Source organism: Tasmannia lanceolata, unplaced genomic scaffold (genome assembly GCF_043159265.1).
Source record: "Tasmannia lanceolata isolate RefF3 unplaced genomic scaffold, GAP_Taslan_0.1 ptg000003l, whole genome shotgun sequence".
Classification (NCBI taxonomy): Eukaryota; Viridiplantae; Streptophyta; class Magnoliopsida; order Canellales; family Winteraceae; genus Tasmannia; species Tasmannia lanceolata.
The window spans coordinates 23,425,629-23,446,101 of record NW_027518680.1 but is presented as its reverse complement, the minus strand read 5'-3'; the positions used below and the strand labels follow the sequence as shown (position 1 = coordinate 23,446,101).

The following is a 20,473-nucleotide window of genomic DNA, read 5'->3' as shown; positions in this document are numbered from 1 at the left end:
CTCTTGCCTTGCAACTCCCATCACTTGATGAAGATGATCTAGGTGTCCATGTTCTTCCTTGCCCTTAGTATAATAAGAATATCATCAGAATAAACAAGGAATCAACCTATAAATGAATGAAATACATGCATGTTCATGCACATGAATCTGCTCAAAGCTTTGGTAAGACTGAATGACATAACAAGTCACTCCTAAACTAACTTCATCAGTAGCTTGAATTCTAATTTGATGATATCCATTCCATAAATCAATCTTAGAAGAAGCTAGTAGATCTTAAAAGCATACCCAACAAGTCTTCAAGGTGATGAATAAGAAATCGGTACTTGATTGTGATCCAATTAGTATTCTGACTATCAATAAACATCCTCTGTGATTCATCCTTCTTTAATATGAGTAAAGGTTGCAGTGTGCATGGACATTCTTTCTCATATAAAGCCCTTAAGACCATGGCAAAAGATCAGAAACATGTTCTATATAGTCCATTTGTGACAGCTCATTATGCCACTCATCAGGCACTCGATTCTCAAATGAAACGACATCCTTCACCTCACGAGCAATGTTATCAGAGTCGCCATCCCACATTTCGACCCGCGAACCGTGGTCGCACGATCCTAAATGGCGTTTGTTTGGAACCCGAGTCGCCAAAAATGGCGACCCTTGAGGGAAAAAGAGAGATGCATATGGATTGAGAGAGAGCGAAAGAAAGAGAAGATGGGAAGGGAACCGAAATCAACACCCTGTATGCTTTCATTTAGGATTGAGAATGCAATATATGTTGATATTTTATTTAGTGATATTTGGAGACCTTAAAATTTTATATATTTTGGGTTGGATTGGAACTAAAACTTTCTTCCTAAATAAATATTATGGTTGCAACTTGGGCCGGGTTTTACCCGGGTTGGGTTTAGAAATCATGGGTTTGGGGTTGCATAGGGATTCAGGTTGAAAAACCTGACTCAGTCTTAGGTCGGGTAGGGTTTAAAGAAAAAAAACCCGAAACCTGAAACCCAATCCGGCTCTTATAGGTGTATTGACTATCTTAAATATCTCTTGAATAACATTGCAAATTATTTTCTAATATATTGAAATAATTGTTATCAATGGGCTGATGTTTGTGATGTGAAAAAAAATATTCTGTTTCTTAAATTTATGCACTTGATGATATAAATCTAGAGATTTTTAATGTGAAAATTTGTTGCTTTCTAAAATCTTCGAAATTATTCACTATCCTATGCTAAATAATAAAGACCCAACCCGACCCGAAACAACCCGAAAAACTATCTTGGGTAGGGTTGGATTTAGGAACCTAGGGTTTTTTCAAAGAAAATAAACTCGACCCGACCCGAGATAATTTCTTGGGTAGGGTAGGGTAGGGTAGGGTTCTGGAAAACCTGACCCACCCGACCCGAGTTACAACCCTAATAGATATATATGCCATACATGAGGTTTTTTACTTTTTTATTAAATGTATGTAGTACGGGCTATGGAATGATAATCTTGTGTGTGTGTGTGTGTGTGTGTGTGTGTGTGTCTATAAGTATAAAGAGAGTGTGCGTGGATCGGAGCACCCGAATTAGTGCTCCAAACCGTTGCACAACCCCAAATAGCGAATTAGCTTACCTGCCCTCATCGTACCGTATACCAGGCTACCATCGTTTCCCTTACCCTTCCTGTACCCATACCGGAACGAACCGCGTTCCATGTAACCTTGCTAGCGAGGAAGTGTCGACTTCTCTTCAACGCTAGTATCATCTACCTCTTGTGTCACCAGTATGAGTACAACAACTTGTTCTTTGCATTCATCTTCAAACTGCTTCATGATGAGTATGTTGCAAAGTTTTTTCGATTCAATATCTTTGAACTCACACATTTCTTGGTCTTTTCAACACCCATATGCAATGCATTAAGAGTAATTGTTCTTTCGTTGAACATGAAGTCACAACTCAGAAGTATTACTCTGATTGATAAATACAGTCCTACAATGGAACTAGAACAAGAAATGTCATATGAAAGTTATGCAATTACTTTCGAACCAAGATTCTTTGCTAATCGTACGAGATTTGAAAACTACAGGGATTGATTAAATCTTGTAATAAGTTCAGATTCAAGAAAACCACAGTTGGCTTCAAGAAACAATAACATATGAAAAAATGAATGAATTGAAGTTGAATACAGATTAAATGGGTTGAGGAAACTAAAGAAGAATAAGAGAAAGGAAACAATACATAAAATTAAGATGGGAGAGAAATCTGTACTAGCTGAGAAGATCTAAGAAATAATAGATTAGTAAAGAGGAATATGAGTAGGGTTACCACAAATCATTATTGGAGGTCTCTAGAAATCCACCTAGAGCATCATAACAAGAATCCAAATGGATATAGAATGCTTTCAAGCTCTCGAAAATGTTTACAATCCATTTAGGTATTATAAAGAAACTAAAACACTCCCTCTAAGACATGAATCTGATCAAATTAAAATTCAAGCAAATAATGAAACTCCTATTGAAACTTAAAACTTAAATCCCATTAGAAACTGAAATCAACAATTAATTAACAACCCAAAGGCAAATCTACACCTATGAAACCCATTAATTAAAAGAAAAGCAACAACTTTTGATGGATAGATGGGATTGTGCCTCTAGCTCAATGGTTAAGGCTTTGGCCTTCAACCTTGAGGTTCGGGGTTCGATACCAGCTTACCTACCAAAAAAACATTTAAGTGGATAGATGGTCCCTATTATTTATTTTTCATCTCCGTTTGATAGTCCTCATTGTTGGTGGGAATTTCTAGAAGATAGAAATTTGTAGAGTTGCTTCAAGGCGCATAATCGCTTTCCTTAAGACAAATTCCGTGCCCACCAATTGTGTGCAAAGGAGATCCCTGAATTGCCTCGAAGATACAATGAAGCCTTGTAGGAAGATCCTACAAATGTTTGATGACACTTTGCACAAGTGGAATCAAACCCAAAATGTCTCTTTAAGAACTTCAAATCTTTGAGAAATCACTAAAACTGTTTCTGTAGAAAACAAACTTTAGTGCATTGTTTTTGAACAATAAAATGAAAACAAAAGAGAAGGGGTTTGCAAGACAAAAGCTACAACGAATAACTGTTTTCTGTATATTAAAAATACATATTTCTGCTCTTTTTATAGAGCATTAGATGTCTATTCATTAAGGGAAACATCCCTTCAAGACATCTCTTGGATTGGTTTGAATAATGACCATTCGATCGCAACTCTTTGTGATTTAAGTGTTTTGGATCATCCACAAAGTGTCCCTTGTGTTTGAAAATCATCTATGACTGTTGGGAAGCAAAAGACATGAAAGAAGGTTGAAAAATGGAAGTGAAAATCCATGTTTATTTTCTCCCAATGGATAGATTTTAGAACATCCGCGGTTGACCAGGCTACCGCGGTCGCCCGCTAACATGCTTCTGTTCCTTTTATTCTTTCTGATCCAAAGAACCGCGGTCGACCGCCCACACCTTTCTGAAAATTATTTATATTTCCAGAAACCAATCCACGGTCGCCTGGGAACCCCTGGTCGACCGACCCTGTTTGAAAATTGTTTTTTTAATTAAAACATAACTTGTGAAAATCCCTTTAATTTTCCAATATCATTTTGAAAAATCTCTAACAATCCCCCACCATTTTCAAAATGAAAATAATTTCCTAATCACGCTTGGAAACATTATGCATAAATGAAGGTATCTTTCGATTTGAGCCTTCACTTAGTGAAAACACATCAAAATTAGCCAGAATTGCATAGCAGACATATCTTTGAACTAGTTATTCTATTTGACTAACCGGACACATGTTCACACATAAGATTCCGTCTTTATAGCCAATTTCTAAGAGCAGACACATGTATTGGCCTTGTGTCTATATTTTGGTTTCATGAGCGCTCTAGAGATTAGTCAAGTCTCATAGGAAGCAGCACCACTCCGACACTCACATAGGTAGACTTATTAAGGGTGTCCTTGTAACTAAAACACTCCAACACCCTGTTATAAGTCTATTAAGAGCCCATTTGATCATCCTTACCCTTTTAAACATTACAGGTACCAAGCACTTTACCTTGGAATGAAAATAATATATATTATAGTGCTTGCAATCACTCCATATGATGTACTTAGACTCATTGAACTCAAGACTTGATGTTTATTCAAGTGTTGAGTCGAGGTTCCATCATTGTTGACTATTGGTTAATGGCTTTAACCAGATCCCGACTAATATTTTACATATCAAATCTCTTGCAAGAGCTTTAGTCAAAGGATCAGCCAAATTTTAGCTTGATCTCACATAATCAATAGTTACAACCCTATTGGCTAGTAACTCCCTTATAGTACTATGTCTAAGTCCTATATGTCTGGACTTACCATTATAAACATGATTATATGCCCTTGATAGTGTGGCCTGATTATCACATCGATGGCATTGGTTTAGGCCATAACAGAATTTCCAATAATGAATTCCTATGCCATTCTGCCTCTTTATAACATGTAGCCAAAGCTACAAACTCTGCTTTAATTGTAGAAGTAGTAATGCATGTTTGCTTTTTATAGGCCCAGGAGATAGCTCCTCCACCAAGAGTGAAAATCCACCCACTGGTTGAAGTATGGTCTATACGCTGAGTTGTCCAACTAGCATTAGTGTATCCTTCTATCACTATTGGATATCCACTATAACATAAACCATATCCATAGTCCTCTTCAAGTATCTAAATACTCTATATATTGCATTCCAATGTGCAAAACCAGGACTACTGGTAAACCTACTAAGTTTACCTACTGCAAATGCTATGTCTGCTCTAGTACATGTCATAGCATACGTGAGACTACCAATAGTACTAGCATATTCTAGTTAGGAAATGATCCTTCCATGATAAGGATATAGCCTCCCACTAGGATCTATAAGTGTTGAAACAGGTGAACACTCAAAATGATTAAATCTTTTGAGCACCTTTTCTATGTAATGAGATTGGGTTAGAATCAAACCATTGTCATTCCTTATGATCCTTATTCCCAATATTACATATGCTTCACCCATGTCTTTCATATCAAAGTTTTGAGACAAAAATGATTTAGTACTTTGAATATATTCAATATCTGTACTAAATATTAACATATCATCCACATAAAGACATATTATAACACCTTTATTACCTTCAAATTTACTATAAATACATTTATCTGACTCATGTATTTTATAGCCATTTGACACTAAAACTTTATCAAATCTTTCATGCCATTGCTTAGGGGCTTGCTTAAGCCCATACAAAGATTTGATCAGTTTACAAACCTTATGCTCTTGTCCTGATAATATGAAACCTTCTGGTTGTTCCTTATATACTTCTTCATCCAATTCATCATTCAAGAACACAGTTTTGACATCCATTTGGTAAATATGAAGTTTGTATATGGAAGCAAGAGCTATCAACACTCTAATGGTAATAATCCTAGCAACTGGTGCATAAGTGTCAAAGTAATCAATACAGGATTTTTGTGTAAACCCTTTGGCAACTAGTCTTGCCTTAAATTTTCTATTGATCCATCTACTCTCATCTTCTTCTTGAAGATCCATTTACAACCTATTGGTTTTGAGCCAGGTGGTAGGTCAACCAAAATCCAAGTCTTATTTCCCATGATAGAATCCATTTCGTCATTAATTGCTTCCTTCCAAAAGGTAGCATCTTCTGACTTTATGGCTTCTTCATAGATTTAAGCATCACTTTCTATGTTCAAGTCTAACATTATAGAAGTTTTGAGTTTTTCTCTTGTTCCTTCTACTAGATAGGTAACAAAGTTAGGACCAAAACTCTTTTCTTTTCCACCTCTTTTACTTCTTCTTACATCACTAGATTCACTAACTTCTCTTTGAAGTTCTAGAGGGGGTTCCATGGAAGTACTAGCCTCAACTTCCTTTGGAATAGAAGTAAATCTATTTTGATAGAAAATATCATCTCTTGACTCAACTACAGTGTTTATCTCAAGAAAGACATTGGGTTCTACTACTAGAAACCTATAGGCCTTACTATTAATGGCATATCCTAAGAAGATACATTCAATACCCTTCTCACCTAACTTTCTCAACTTAGGCTTAGGGACCTTAACTATGGCCCTCCAACCCCAAACTTTAGAATAACTTAAGTTTGGTTTTCTTTTCTTCCAAAATTCATAAGGAGTTACATTACACTTCTTGCTTGGAACTCTATTCAAGATGTGACAAGCCGTAAGCAAGGCTTCACCCCAAAAACTCTTGTTTAAACCAGAGTTTACAAGCATTGCATTTACGCATTTCAGTTAAAGTCATATTCTTCCTTTCAGCCACTCCATTTTGTTGTGGAGTACAAGGGGCAATAGTCTCATGAATAATTTCTTCCGATTCACAAAAATCAGGAAAGTAATATTCACCACCCCTATCGGATCCTAGGCATTTAATCTTTGATCCACATTAGTTTTCAACTTCAGTTTTATGTACTTCAAACTTTTCTAAAACTTCATTTTTGTGACGAAGGAGATATACATAACAGTACTTTGAATAGTCATCAACGAATGTGACTAAGTACTTTTTGCCTCTTCTAGTGGGGACACTATGTATATCATATACGTCACTATGAACTAGGTCTAACAATTTCTTATTCCTATATACATTAGGAAATGACTTTGTAATGATCTTAGCTTGCATGCATATCTTGCATTTGTCTACCAAGAGCAAGCATATCTTGCATTTGTCTACCAAGTCAACTTGATACTTAGGAATTAATTATAATTTGACCATATCATCCATTTTCCTAGTATTAATATGTCCTAATCGACTATGCCACAAAGATAAAAAGGAATCAATAACATAAGCAAACACATTCACTTTATTAATATTCAACTTGAACATTCCTTCATACATGTATCCCTTCCCAAGAAAATTACCCCCTTTAGAAATAATAAACTTGTCAGATTCAAACACAAGTTTGAAGCCATTCTTGTTAAGAATGCTTCCAGACACCAAATTCTTTCTTACTTCTGGTATATGATAGACATCAGTTAGAGTGAGACATTTTTCAGATGTGAATTCAAGTTCCACCTTTCCTTTTCCTTTGACTTCTGCTATCAACGAATTGCTCATGTAGAGCATCCTTCCATCTTCAACCATTTCATAAGATGAAAATAGATTCTTGTCTTTACAGACATGTCTCGTCGCACCAGAGTCAATCCACCAATCACTGCCATCTTCAAGGATATTTGCCTCAGAAATCATGGCAACAAACTTGTTGTTGTCTGTTGGTGTTCCCGACTTCTTATCTTTAAGAAGTCCACATTCACTCTTGTAGAGGCCTGGTTTGCCACAATTGAAACAAGCACCCTTCCTTTTCTTATTCTTATTATTCTTCTTCTCAGGATGTTTGTTTCTTTTCCGATTGCCTTTCTGTTGGTTCGATTTATTGTCATTTTCCACCAAGTGTATTTTAGAGGAAGAATTCTTATGATCTTCTTTATGATCTCTAACTCTTGACTCTTCCTCAATCCTGAGGCATTGAGCCAAGTCATCTAGAGATATTTCCTCTGTCTTATGTTTGAGACTTCTTCTAAAGTCTTTCCAACTTGGCGGAAGTTTGTCAATAATCGAAGGTACAATAAAGGAATCACCAAGTAAAATGCCTTGTAAATGAATTTGACTCACCATGCGTTGAATTTCATGCAGTTGATCAATAACAGGTCTATCATCTACCATGTGATAATTCAAGAAATGACTCATAGAAAACTTTTTGCTACTTGCATCCTCTGCCATGTATTTTGCTTCGAGTGCATCCCAAATCTCGCTGGTCGATCCCATTCCCTGACATATGTCGAATAATGAATCCGACATAGCGTTGAGGATGTGCCCTTTGCAGACGTAATCATCTTGTTCCCATTTCAGCCTTGCACGAGCCTGCGCTAGTGTCTCATTTTCAACTGCCACCGGCTTTGGAGTTGTGAGAACACAGACAACTTTGAGCGAAGTGAGGATGAAGTGCAACTTCTTCTGCCACCGCTTGAAATTTTCTTTGCCAAAGTGCTCAAGTTTGACAAAGTCTTGGGTCATTTGAGGAATTGCAAATAACGCCATTAATGCACTCAGAAACAACAACAATTTGTCTTAAGATTGTTTTTGGGAATTTCTAGAAGATAGAAATTTGTAGAGTTGCTTCAAGGCGCGTAATCGCTTTCGTTAAGACAAATTTCTCCCCCACCAATTGTGTGCAAAGAGGATCCTCGAATTGCCTCCAAGATGCAATGAAGCCATGTAGGAAGATCCTACAAATGTTTGATGACACTTTGCACAAGTGGTATCAAACCCAAAATACCTCTTTAAGAACTTCAAGCCTTAGAAATCACTAAAGCTGTTTCTGCAGAAAATAGACTTTAGTGCGCTATTTTTGAACAATAAAATGAAAACAAAAGAGAAGGGGTTTACAAGAGAAAAGCTACAACAAATAACCGTTTTCTGTATATTAAAAATACAGATTTTTGCTCTTTTTATAGAGCATTAGATGTCTATTCATTAAGGGAAACATCCCTTCAAGACATCTCTTGGATTTGTTTGAATAATGACCATTCGATCGCAACTCTTTTCGATTTAAGTGTTTTGGATCTTCCACAAAGTGTCCCTTGTGTTTGAAAATCATCCATGACTGTTGGGAAGCAAAAGACATGAAAGAAGGTTGAAAAATGGAAGTGAAAATCCATGTTTATTTTTTCCCAACAGATAGATTTTCGAACATCCGCGGTTGGCCGGGCTACCGCGGTCACCCGCCGACATGCTTCTGTTCCTTTTATATTTTTTCCGATCTACAGAACCGTGGTCGACCGGGCTACTCGCGGTCACCCGCCCACACCTTTCTAGAAATTATTTATGTTTCCAGAAACCAATCCGCGGTCGCTCGGGAACCCCCAGTCACCCGGCCCTGTTTGAAAATTATTTTTCTAATTAAAGCATAACTTGTGAAAATCCCTTTAATTTTCCAATATCATTTTGAAAAATCACTAACATTCATCACCCAGCTAGTGTGATTTTGTTTCTAATTATCTCATTTTCAATCGCCTGGTCTTAGTTGCACTGGTTTATAGTTGGTTTGAGTTGAACCAGGGAGGCCTAGTTGGGGTGGATTTTGTTTCTAACTCTTGCAATTTCATAAAAGGGTTTACTCTGTTGTTATCCTGGTTAGGACTCATTTCTGGTCAAGAGCTCCAATTGCATTGATATATAGCTTGTTTGGTCACATTGGAGTAATGGAAAGACCTAGTTGGTGTCATTTTTTTGTTTCTAATTCAAGTTATGTTACCTGGGAGTCCATTTATTGAAGTGTTTGATTAAAACTGCCAGTTATTTTTTATTTTCTTTAAGACTCGGACATGGGAAAGTAAATAATTTTCAAATATCCAATGATAACAATCAATTTTTTAATTTAATTATCCATGCCTTTTGCTTTTCTCTATTAACGTGTTTATTAATGGGAAGTACTTAGATCCAGAATGATTTTTGATCTTCAAATTCATGGAAAACGGAATCATTTTCAAATATCCAATGACCACTATCCAATTCTTGTTTTAATCATTTATACCCTTTTCTTTTCTCTATTATTGTTTTCACTAATGACAGGTACGTAGATCCCGAATGTGTTTCGACCCACCAATTCACTGAAAGATCAGATGCCTACTCCTTTGGGGTCATGATTCTGGAGCTAATTACTGGACGCGAAGCTATTATCAGGACTCGGTCCTCTATGGTTAAATTGGTAGACTGGGTTAGTAACTTACATCACAGATTCTCAGTTTCCTTACATGTCTTGAAGATGGAACTGCACAAATCTTCACTTACATTACCATTCCTACCCAGGAATCTTAAGATCCCAAGACATTATAGGCCATAAAATAGCCTATTTCTGCTTTTGTTTATGTTCTGTTTCGCATTTTCTATTGGTTTTGGAATTGGAAAATTAACAGATTAGTTGTCTGGTATTGCAGGCGAGACCTTTAATGAATCCTCAATGCTATAGGCAGCTTGTCGATTCACGGTTGAATTCAATCTACGATGTCAATGAGATGACACGAATGGTTAATTGTGCAGCTATTTGTGTGGGCCCTTCTCAACGTCGACCAAGAATGAGTAAGGTATGACACCTATCATGGATGTGGCATAGTTAAACCTTTCACTGGACCCATACGAAGGTGGTTTTATTGGTCCCGAGAGATGTAAAAATGTTACATTTTTGACAGTAGGAACACTAACTATTTTGTGTTTAGTTGTACATGGAAATTTCCTTCGATTTACACTTGAGCACTCATTTCGACATTAAGAACGGTAACTATTTTATTTTTAATTGTACGTGGAAATTTTTATTGTTTGTAATCATAAGCTCATAACCTTATCATAGGTTTCAATGTAAACAAAATCCTAATTTTGCTTTTGTTGGAAGTTTCAAATTCTTAGATTTTAAAAACAATGATTTTAGATTCCCCGAATTTAAAATATGTTGTTTGGGTGAAATTCTGGTATTTGCGTTGTTTGGATGAAATCTGCAAATTTTCTTGAAATTGTATTGGTGGTATTTAGTTGACAATGAAATAAAATTGAGCAGTACTCTCCATTGCAGTTGCTGGTTTTCTACTAGCTTACCTAGCAAAATCGGTAACATTGATATAAAAAGAAAAAATCCAAAACAAGAACACAACCAGTGCACGCTGACTTAGCCAAGCTCCTATTTGATTAGCAAGCTTTTGAAAACTTACGTATGTATTGAATGGCTTTAACATGTTTGATCCTTTTCTTCATTACATATGGGTTGTGTCATGCATAAACAAAGTGGGGGTAATCTATTGACATTGACATCTGTGCATTTTTTTATGAAATTGAAACTTTTTTTAACATCTTTCAGTAATCTGACACTGAGCAGATAGTTCGGTTCCTGAAAGGGCATTTGTCTCTCAATGATCTGCACTAAGGGGAAATGGAGATGGAATGAGGAAAAAAGAAACTCGAGTGTTTGGAAAAAGAAACCCTGAGAAAACTTACAGGTATTGGCTGTTAAACTCCTCTCTCTTATTCCTATTTTGAATTTCCAAGAATGGAGATCCTAAGACTGAGAAAACTTTAGTTTGAGTGATCTTGTGTGTTTGAGTGATCTTGTTTGTTGTTGTGATTTGAGTAAAACCAAATCTGAGAGACATACTATGGTAGCACAAAAAACTGTTGGTTACTTCGGTTTTATTGCACGGATGGAATATTATGGATTGTATTGATTATAACTAAAAATGACTAAAATTGCTCTATATACTTTAGCCTTGCATGTCTGTAGAGCCTTTTTTGCAGGTATGTGGCAGGGTCACGTGCCTGGCCATGGGCTCGGCTCGGGGCATGACACCCACAGTCAATTACATCTTCATAAAAGTACTCCAAAAAGTTGGTGATGGTGTTCAACTCAACAAATTCTGACAAATAAGTTTATGCAATGTAACATATAAAATTATTTCAAAAATACTCGTTAATAGTATGAGGTCACACGTCCAAAAAATACGCCTTCCAATCAATCTTTATTTGTTCCTAAAAGAATATTTTTGGATAATTTAATAATATCTTAGGAAATCATAGCAGAATTAAAAAGAGAAGTAAATCCTTTATAAAATTGACATGGAGAAAGCTAACGACAAAATCAAATGAAATATATATTTTTCAATTCCGAAAAAATATTTGGATTCCACGATCATAAGATCAAACCAAGCATACAATGTGTCACCACAAAAGAGTACGCAATCTGCTCAATGGTACTCCTATTGATTATTTTCACCAGTTCCAAGGATTAAGACAAGGTGACCCGCTATCACCATACTTGTTTATTGTGTATAGAAATATTATCTGTCCTCATGTAGGAATCTTTATGCAAGGGCCGGTGAAGGGCCCTTCAATAGATCCATGTCATTTTTAAAGTCAGTTGAGAAACTGAATTCAATTGCATTTAATGATGTGTATCTATTCAAGGGCCCTTCTTTAGCCCTTGCATAAAGAGGCCCCTTGCATCTATCATTCCTCTAAAGACCACATAGTTTTTTTTTTTTTTGAAGAAGAAGACCACATAGCTAATAGCACTTAACCTCCAAAACGATCACCCAAACACAAAAAATGATCCTAGAATATGAGCACTAAATTGGAAGGTTTGTATTACACAAAAAATAATTTCTTTGTGTGGAAAATGGTTAAAAACTTAAAATCATTATCTAACTAGAGCCTTTGATGTAACTTAGACTGTTGAACAAATGTTGACTACAGAAGAATCTCCCTATGAATAGTCAAAATGGTCTCTGATTGATCTAGGTTTTCAAGAACCCAAAGAAAGACTACGAAGCCCAAATTCATGGGCTAATGCTTCAAAATTCTTGCATAAATGAGAATATGAAAAATCCCTTAGAAAGAATTGCAAATATTTATATTTATTGCTATGAAAGAAAAAATTATAACATACCTCTAAAACTTAAAATTTTAAAAATTCTTATCATACGATGTCGGATCGACAATCCAAGCATGCATCCATGTTGAATGACATCGAAATCTATCATCAATTGATGCATCTTCTCGCTTATCCCGATATCGATACAAAATTTGCCTCAATCCGACAATTGGATCAAGTTATTGGCAAAAATACTTATGTGCACGAGTAAATGCCTCAATGTCTCAAAAAACACAGCCTCTTTCTGAATATCATTTTCCTACATGTAAGTGCCTTCTATGACCAACAATGCATATCCTCTCTAGTTTGGGAAGAATTCATCATTGAATTCACACACTTTCCATATGTTGACTCATCCATATGACTCATCCTGATAGGATACCATATTCTTGACACTAAACATATCTGATGTTCAGAATGTCTTTTCATTTTTTGTTCCCTTCCATTGAAACAAATGTTAAAAAGTCCACTCCATGTCGTATCCGGGTGGTAAATTCAAACTGGGAGGAAGCAGGAAGGATAAGCCTATTCCTATTCATTTACGGTTCTCATTTCTTGACTAGATAATGATAATTCTACCGAGCAGATAGCAATTGAAAAGGCTATAGTTGCTTCATTTGCAAAAGGAAAGAATACTACTTCAAAATAAAAATAGCGTACATTCCAATCTCTTCGAAAGCCGGTTTGGAGAGTGGATTAAGTTAGTTTTAGCCCCTCCCCTCACTCACGGGCTACCAAGTTGAGTTCATTCAAGATCATTGAACCTTGGAACGAAGGCTGTCGGTTTGACTAGGTGTTGTTCCCTAAGGATTCCTACCTTGCTTTCAACCTTTTTAATCGGAATTGAAAACTGAAGAAATACCTAGGGCCGTCGGGCCGAGTTGGGTGCCAATATCTGTTGACTGAGTAACCTAAGCCAAAAAGGTGAACGGAGATGGTTACTTAGCCGAATCCCTGGAGTGAGGACCACTAACTAAAGTCTTTGAATCTGTTACAAAGCCACTGTGGACCCGATCCCGCGAGAGGGGTGCGACCCGCCTCTCTCTTGGTCTCTCATACCTACACGAATGACGTGTACTTTTTATTATTGATATAAATCATCCTTTCCGTGAACTTGGGATCACAAAAGAAATCTGAATTTCATGCAAAAGAGAATGACCAGAGTTGCCACCTAGGTAAGGGACCTATGACCCATAAGTGACACTGCAATGACTTGTGATCCCAGAAGGCTAGATTCGTTACCTGATTACTAGAATTGAAGGTATGGCGGATTACCACCATATGCACCATTCTTGCGCGATAATCCGGTCTTCAAATCCAAAGATTAACTCATTTAAATTTCTTTTAAATTGCTCATTTAAACTCTCTTAATGTGCAAACTACGGAACATATATGCTAGATGATGAATTTTAATTTAGTTCCTAGGTGTATTTCTTAATTCTCTTGATTTGGTTTGGTTCAATCTATATGAGAGTTCTCCTAAAATCTAATTTTGGGAAAATTCTAAGTGATTTAATTTTTAATTTAGGATTATAAAATGATCAAGAAATAAACAAAACAATCCTAAAACCTTACTGGAGTGTGTGTAGGGTCGACTTGGGCTTTGAATGCCATCCAAGCATCCAAGTTGCCTACGTACCCAAGCCTCAAGGGATCAAAGTCGAGGTAGTTCGGTGCGCCTAAACTAAGCTACTTATGCCTAACTCATCTAGGACATCGATTTAGACTGGACTCAACTGTTTCAACAGTCTATGAGAAATTAATTAATTCAAGTTGATTACGTTTTATTATCTTAGGACTCTATCTAAGATGCTATATGATCATATCTGAATGCAAGACACTCCCTAGACTAATGCAGGTGGGTCCTACATCCTAGGTTAACTAGGCATGTCCTACAGGAAAATGGGTTAACTAGTGAAACCTAATATATGGCTCAGTTGCTAATAATAGCATCTGGCCGTGATGAGGCTAACTAGACTCCTAACTCTAGGACTCCTTAGGACTTAGGACTCGATTGTGACCTAAGTTTTCCTATAAGGGCTCTACAAGGCTCCTACGGAGGTGGGACCATGAACAATGGTGCCAAAACTGTGTTGTTATGAGGGTTATATCAACCAAATTCATTAAGTTGGTGTTTTTCATCTTTTAGGGGATTCCTAACCTAGAAATCATGGTATTCTAAGGCTCTAAGGGTGATTATCCCCATACTAGGGTTGAGCTCAGGGAAGGGAATTGTGATTTCTTTCCTCCTACTATTCGACAAATGAATTATGATATACTGTTGCCTGGCATTTACTCAGGATTTTTGTGGACTAAGGATTACATGAATTATGAAAATTTATGAGATTCTGAAATTTTTCACAATTTCTAACATTAAAATGAATTTTTAATGATTTTAATTAAATCAGGCCATTTCAATGATGTTACACAGTAACTTATAGTAAACATTATCCAAATCGGCACGAATATTTATGACATCATGGTCATATCAGTAGTATGTCACAGTATATATTTTAATAATTTTTATTTTGATTTACTATGTTTTTCAGATTTAACAAAATTGGTTTGATTTAGAAGAAAAATCACAAACATTATCTACTGTTATTCAAAAATCATGAAACATTCACAGAAGATCAGATCAGAACCAAAGTATTTTATCACCAAATTTTGGTTCTGAAAAATTAATATATTTTTGAAAACCCAATTTTCAGTGGAAAATTCACAATTTTCCTAATATTTTAATCCAAAACATCGAGATTATTAGTAATAAAACACCAAGAAAATTAATAAAAAAATTTCTCCATCATCACAGTAACATATGTAACTGGTTTGGGAAGAAAAATCTAAGAAAATATTGGTTTTAGTATAAAAACCCTTTTCGCACACAAAACGATGCTTTGACAAAAAAATACATGTAAATAACTGATTTTCTAAACTTTTCAAACATAAAACTCTTTACATACATATGATATCCTTATCTGGAGAGTTTCATAGGTTTTTGAAATCGTTTGATAATTTCCATGTTAAAAACCCTTTTTTTTTACAAAAATCAATTTTAATTAATCAAAACTAATTTTCCTAGCAAAAATTCGGATGATAAAATATTATGATTCTGACTTTTTCATATAAAAATCTCATGCGAAAACATGTACATATACATAACTTTTCAAAGTAAAACCCTAAATATACCCTAAGCATGCTTTCTAGTTCTAGATTACATGGAATAGGGTACTAACCTTCGATTGCTCTCCTAGTTTCTAAGGTATGAAACTCCGGGATATTCGCTTTGTCACACCTTGTAATCCGTGAGAGAAGCCCCGAAGATCGATGGAGATAAGCCGCTTTGCTGTAGACTGATGGAGATAAGCCGCTTTGATGTAGACCGGAAGAAGAGATGATGAAGATCAAGTGCTTCAATGAGAGGGATAACCAAAATATGGCCGAATTACCGAAGGGGAGTTGAACGAATTTTGCAAAAGGGCAGCAAGAGGGCTAGACCAAAATTTTCAAGAGAGGAGAAAGAATAGGTTGGGTTGGTTTTTATAGGCCAAGGCTAGCGTTGAATAGAATTGGAAGTTTCCAATGTGAGGGCTCTCTCTTTTGGTTTATTTCCAAATCACACCTTTGACTTTCTTTTCCCTTTGTTTCCAAATTTGATTTGCTTCTAATTTAGATTTCTTATAAGCTAAGGCATGCCATTATGCATAAGAGAGATCTTTCAAAATTCTTCTAGAAGCTCTCACATATTGGAAACAACCTATTATGAAAGATTCCCGTCCAAAAAGGACTTCCCAACGTTGAAGCTCAATTTTGACCTATTTAGGTTACGAATCAAGAACATTTGTAAACTAGAAAGTTGTAGATCTTTTCGAGATCTTTCCAACATGTATAGAATGCAAAATTTTCGGACAAGTATGTAAAACGTTATGGTCGTTTTAGTAACCTGACCATATTAGCACTTTTTAGAAGGAATGAACCTTTTCATGAGATCTTTTTGAGATTTTTATTTTTGTACACAAATTCTAGCCCTATGGGGAACGCCCAGCATGTGGGGACCACATGTTGGTTGAGACTGATGTGGTTCCCACATGGGCCTTGGTCCATGGGCCATTTCAATTATGAGCTTTTAAATGGGTTTTGGACGTTTTCCAGCCAAAACCCAATACAAATCAATGAAATTCGAATTCCTATAAATGGGCCTAGCCCATATAGCATCCATGGTGGACCCCCACCACATGGCCTATCCACCCCAATTGGGAAAAATTATTCCTCGGACCAAAATGCCCCTATTTGATCAATACACGCCCAAAAGTGACCAAAATGCCTTCAAACTGGATTGCCCCTTAAGGGGAAAGTTAAAAATAAAATATTTTATGAGGGACATCTTCAAAAATAAAAAGTATTAAGGTTCATTTGATACGATGGGTGACATCAAATAGGATCATTCAGATCCCCCTAGAAATGCCCAAAGTGCCCTCAACACATAATTTCCAAAAAGGTGGAAACCCCTGAAAAATCTAAATTTAGCAGGTTTTCCAAAATATATGAAATGACTAATGATTTCTTTGACATACTCTGGGGATCAAATGAGACATTATGAAAATAACCAAAATACCCCTGAGAGGCAGAAGAGGGTAAACCGGGGATAACCTTCAGAAATCCTAAAAATAGCAGGTTTTCACACTTGCTTGGAAACATGAAATGTCATCATTTGGAGATCAATGGAACCCTCTAGAGCCCTTCAAGACTACTAGGAAAGAATAGAACACTTGAAATAAGAAGGAATTCATGTTCAATGTTTAGGTTGTGAATCCTTGCATTTTTTGAAATAAGTCTAGGGCCCGTCGAGATGGAAACTGACCCTAGACTCGACGGAGCTACCGAATCTCTACAGATGCCCCTCTTTGGTAGAGATGACGTAGTCATCGAATACCAAAGCAAAAGTGACAGAAGCATTTTGCATTGCTTTGGCCACAAAAAGATTATGTACGCCAGACGCATCCTAAATGCAAGACCCTAAATGGAAGTCCTAAAAATTAGAAATTAATAACGAATCACTTATTACAAACACCATGATCAGTTATTTAGAATAAGGAATAGATCTACTCTACGTGCCAAAATCATGCATCCCAGAATGAAAGATAATTATGATGGGGCGCCGTTCTTTAACGGGCAATGAGGGAATGAGAAACCATTTTTGAATGGATTCAGAGGAAATGAGACACCATATTCGTATGGTTATCGGAGAGGATAAGAGACCATTCTTAAATGGACTCAGAAAAAAAAATGAGACACCGTTCTCAAACGGGCTCAAAGGAATGAGACACTATATTCATATGGGCTCAAAGAGAATAAGAGACCATTCTCAAATGGACTCGAAAAAAATGAGACACCGTTCTCAAACGGGTTCAAAGGAATGAGACACCATATTCATATGGGCTCAAAGAGGATAAGAGACCATTCTCAAATGGACTCGGGAAAAATGATGAGACACCGTTCTCAAACGGGCTCACATGAATGAGACACCATATACATATGGGCTCAAAGAAGATAAGAGACCATTCTCAAATGGACTTGGAAAAAGATGAGACACCATTCTCAAACGGGCTCACAGCATATGGGCTCAAAGAGGATAAGAGACCATTCTCAAATGGACTCGGAAAAATGAGACACCGTTCTCAAACGGGCTTAAAGAGGATAAAAAACCATTCTCAAATGGATTCGAAAAAATGAGACACCATTCTCAAACGGGCTTAAAGAGGATAAGAGACCATTCTCAAATGGACTCGGAAAAATGAGACACTGTTCTCAATCGGGCTCAAAGGGGATAAGAGACCATTCTCAATTGGACGTGAAAAAAAGATGAGACATCGTTCTCAAACGGGCTCAAGGAATGAGACACCATACTCATGTGGGCTCAAAAAGGATAAGAGACCATTCTCTAATGGCCTCGGAAAAAAGATGAGACACCGTTCTCAAATGGGCTCACAGGAAATAAAATCCCAGGAGATTTGACCAAATTAGTGCTTTGATTAATCCTCCCAAGGATTAATGACAAATAAAATGACTTGAATTTGAAGTGAACTTGAATTTCATGAATTTTAGATGCTTGAAATTGATGAAAAATGAAATTGGGGGACAACAAAAATTGTGCACGATGAAGACACTAACACTAGGACTTTGAGAAAAGACGAGACAATAAACATTAGGAACGATGAAGCATGACTAACGTTAATTTTTTAGGAACGCTTTCAGAAAGCTTTAACAAGATATTTTTTTCACGAAGAGACTGTTGATCTTTGCTGCTAGGGATTTTGAGTATCAATAACTGAAACCCTTGATCTAAATACTCGAAACTGATGATCTAGAACAACGGCTCTCTTGGATATTGAAATTGGAAAGTGGGATTCTTCTCTTGACAGGTGTTTGGACAAGCATTTCTTGACCAGGATAGTATTCAACTAACTGGAAGGAAATTCTGAATTTTAATGGTTTATCTTTCTGAGAAATAGACCTAACCATCATCATATATGAAATTCTCCCAAGCTTTATGTGCCTTTCTGGGGCATGGTCTTCTTATGGAAATCATACTTTCTGATGTTTCTACTTCTGAATGCTTCTGAGCTGATCTTCTTTAAAATAAAGCTCTTTAACTAGATTCTTGAGGTTTTTCCTTCAGGATTAACTTGGCTCAGGTACAATCGCAGGGAGCTGATGACGCAGGGCTTCTTTCACCGAGACAGTTGCATCATTTGGACACAAGAACGGAGATTGACTCTTCTTAAAGAGGAAATTTGGGTAAAAGACACTATTCAAAGAACTGAGGAGCTCTGAAAAGGTGAACTTAGAATAACTAAGATTAGCAGACTATACTGACAAACACAATGATGCTTCTGACTTAGTTAACATTTTATTTGGTAAGTCTAGCCTTTCAAAGAGTAGTTTCTCAATAGATAAACATTGAACTACTTCCTTAAAACAGTAAAGCCTCAAGGATTTGATTACCATTTCTAGGATTGCATGGTTTCAATGCCCCCAGTTTCTAGGATGACAATTAAGCTTGTTCAAAACTTCTTTTCAATCTTCAATCTTGATACCGGGTATAGCCTTCTTGGATATTTTCTCTTACCATGACCAAGTCGACTTTTTAGGGTTTTCAACTTGGCAGACCTCTCAACCTTAACTTTTGCCTGAATCGCCTTTTCAGGTTTTCGACTCAGTAGGCCATCCTCTTAGCTTTTGCATAAGCCGCCCTTTATGGTTTTCAACTTAGCTTTTGCATAAGCTGCCCTTTTTGGTTTTCAATCTAGCAGATCTTCAAACTCCGTTCTTTTCTTTCTTTCCTCTTTTTTATTATTTTGGGACCTAAATCCTTAATTCTTAACATCGGAAAGATTTTATAGGTAGGATGAGGCTTTTCAAAGAAATGGCTTAAGGCTTTGCAAAACTTTCGACCGAACCTGTAAACAGATTGCCTACGTATCCTAGTGTAGGATTCAGGTTGCGCGTAGTTCAGGACGGATGCCCCCTAGTTTGAAGGTAAATTGATTTTTCTTCTTTCTTTTTTCTTTCTTGATTGACTTTCTTTTCTTTTCACTTTTCTTTTTTGAAACAATTGACTTCTTTTTCTCTGATTGATTGACTCTCTTTTTTTTTCTGGAAAAATCGACTTCTTTTTCTCTGAATGATCGACTTTCTTTTTTTTCTTTTTGGAACGATTGAACTTTTCTTTTTAAATGACAGAACTCGGTTTGACCGACCTGCCTACGTACCCCAGTTAAGGGATCAGGTCTCACGTAGTTCGGGGCGGATGCCCCTAGTTTGAAGGTAAATTGATTTTTCTTTTTTTCTTGATTGACTTTCTTTTCTTCTTTCTTTTTGATTGACTTCTTTTTTTCTCTGATTATTTGACTCTCTTTCCTTTTTTTTTCTTTTTGGAACGATTGAATTTTTTTGTTTGAAACGACCGAACTCGGTTTGACCGAGCTGCCTACGT

General features: G+C 36.4%; 1 protein-coding gene across 1 annotated transcript in view; it reads left to right on the top strand.

The window, feature by feature from the left end:
* The window catches only part of LOC143867936 (proline-rich receptor-like protein kinase PERK2), a 44,170-nt gene extending 24,908 nt beyond the window's left edge, over nucleotides 1–19,262 (top strand). Inside the window, exons 6-8 of the mRNA XM_077376150.1 lie at nucleotides 9,636–9,780; nucleotides 10,001–10,147; nucleotides 19,173–19,262. Of these exons, the coding sequence (XP_077232265.1) occupies nucleotides 9,636–9,780; nucleotides 10,001–10,147; nucleotides 19,173–19,262 (382 nt within the window). The remainder of the gene's footprint in view (nucleotides 1–9,635; nucleotides 9,781–10,000; nucleotides 10,148–19,172) is intronic.
* The last annotated feature ends 1,211 nt before the right edge of the window (nucleotides 19,263–20,473 follow it).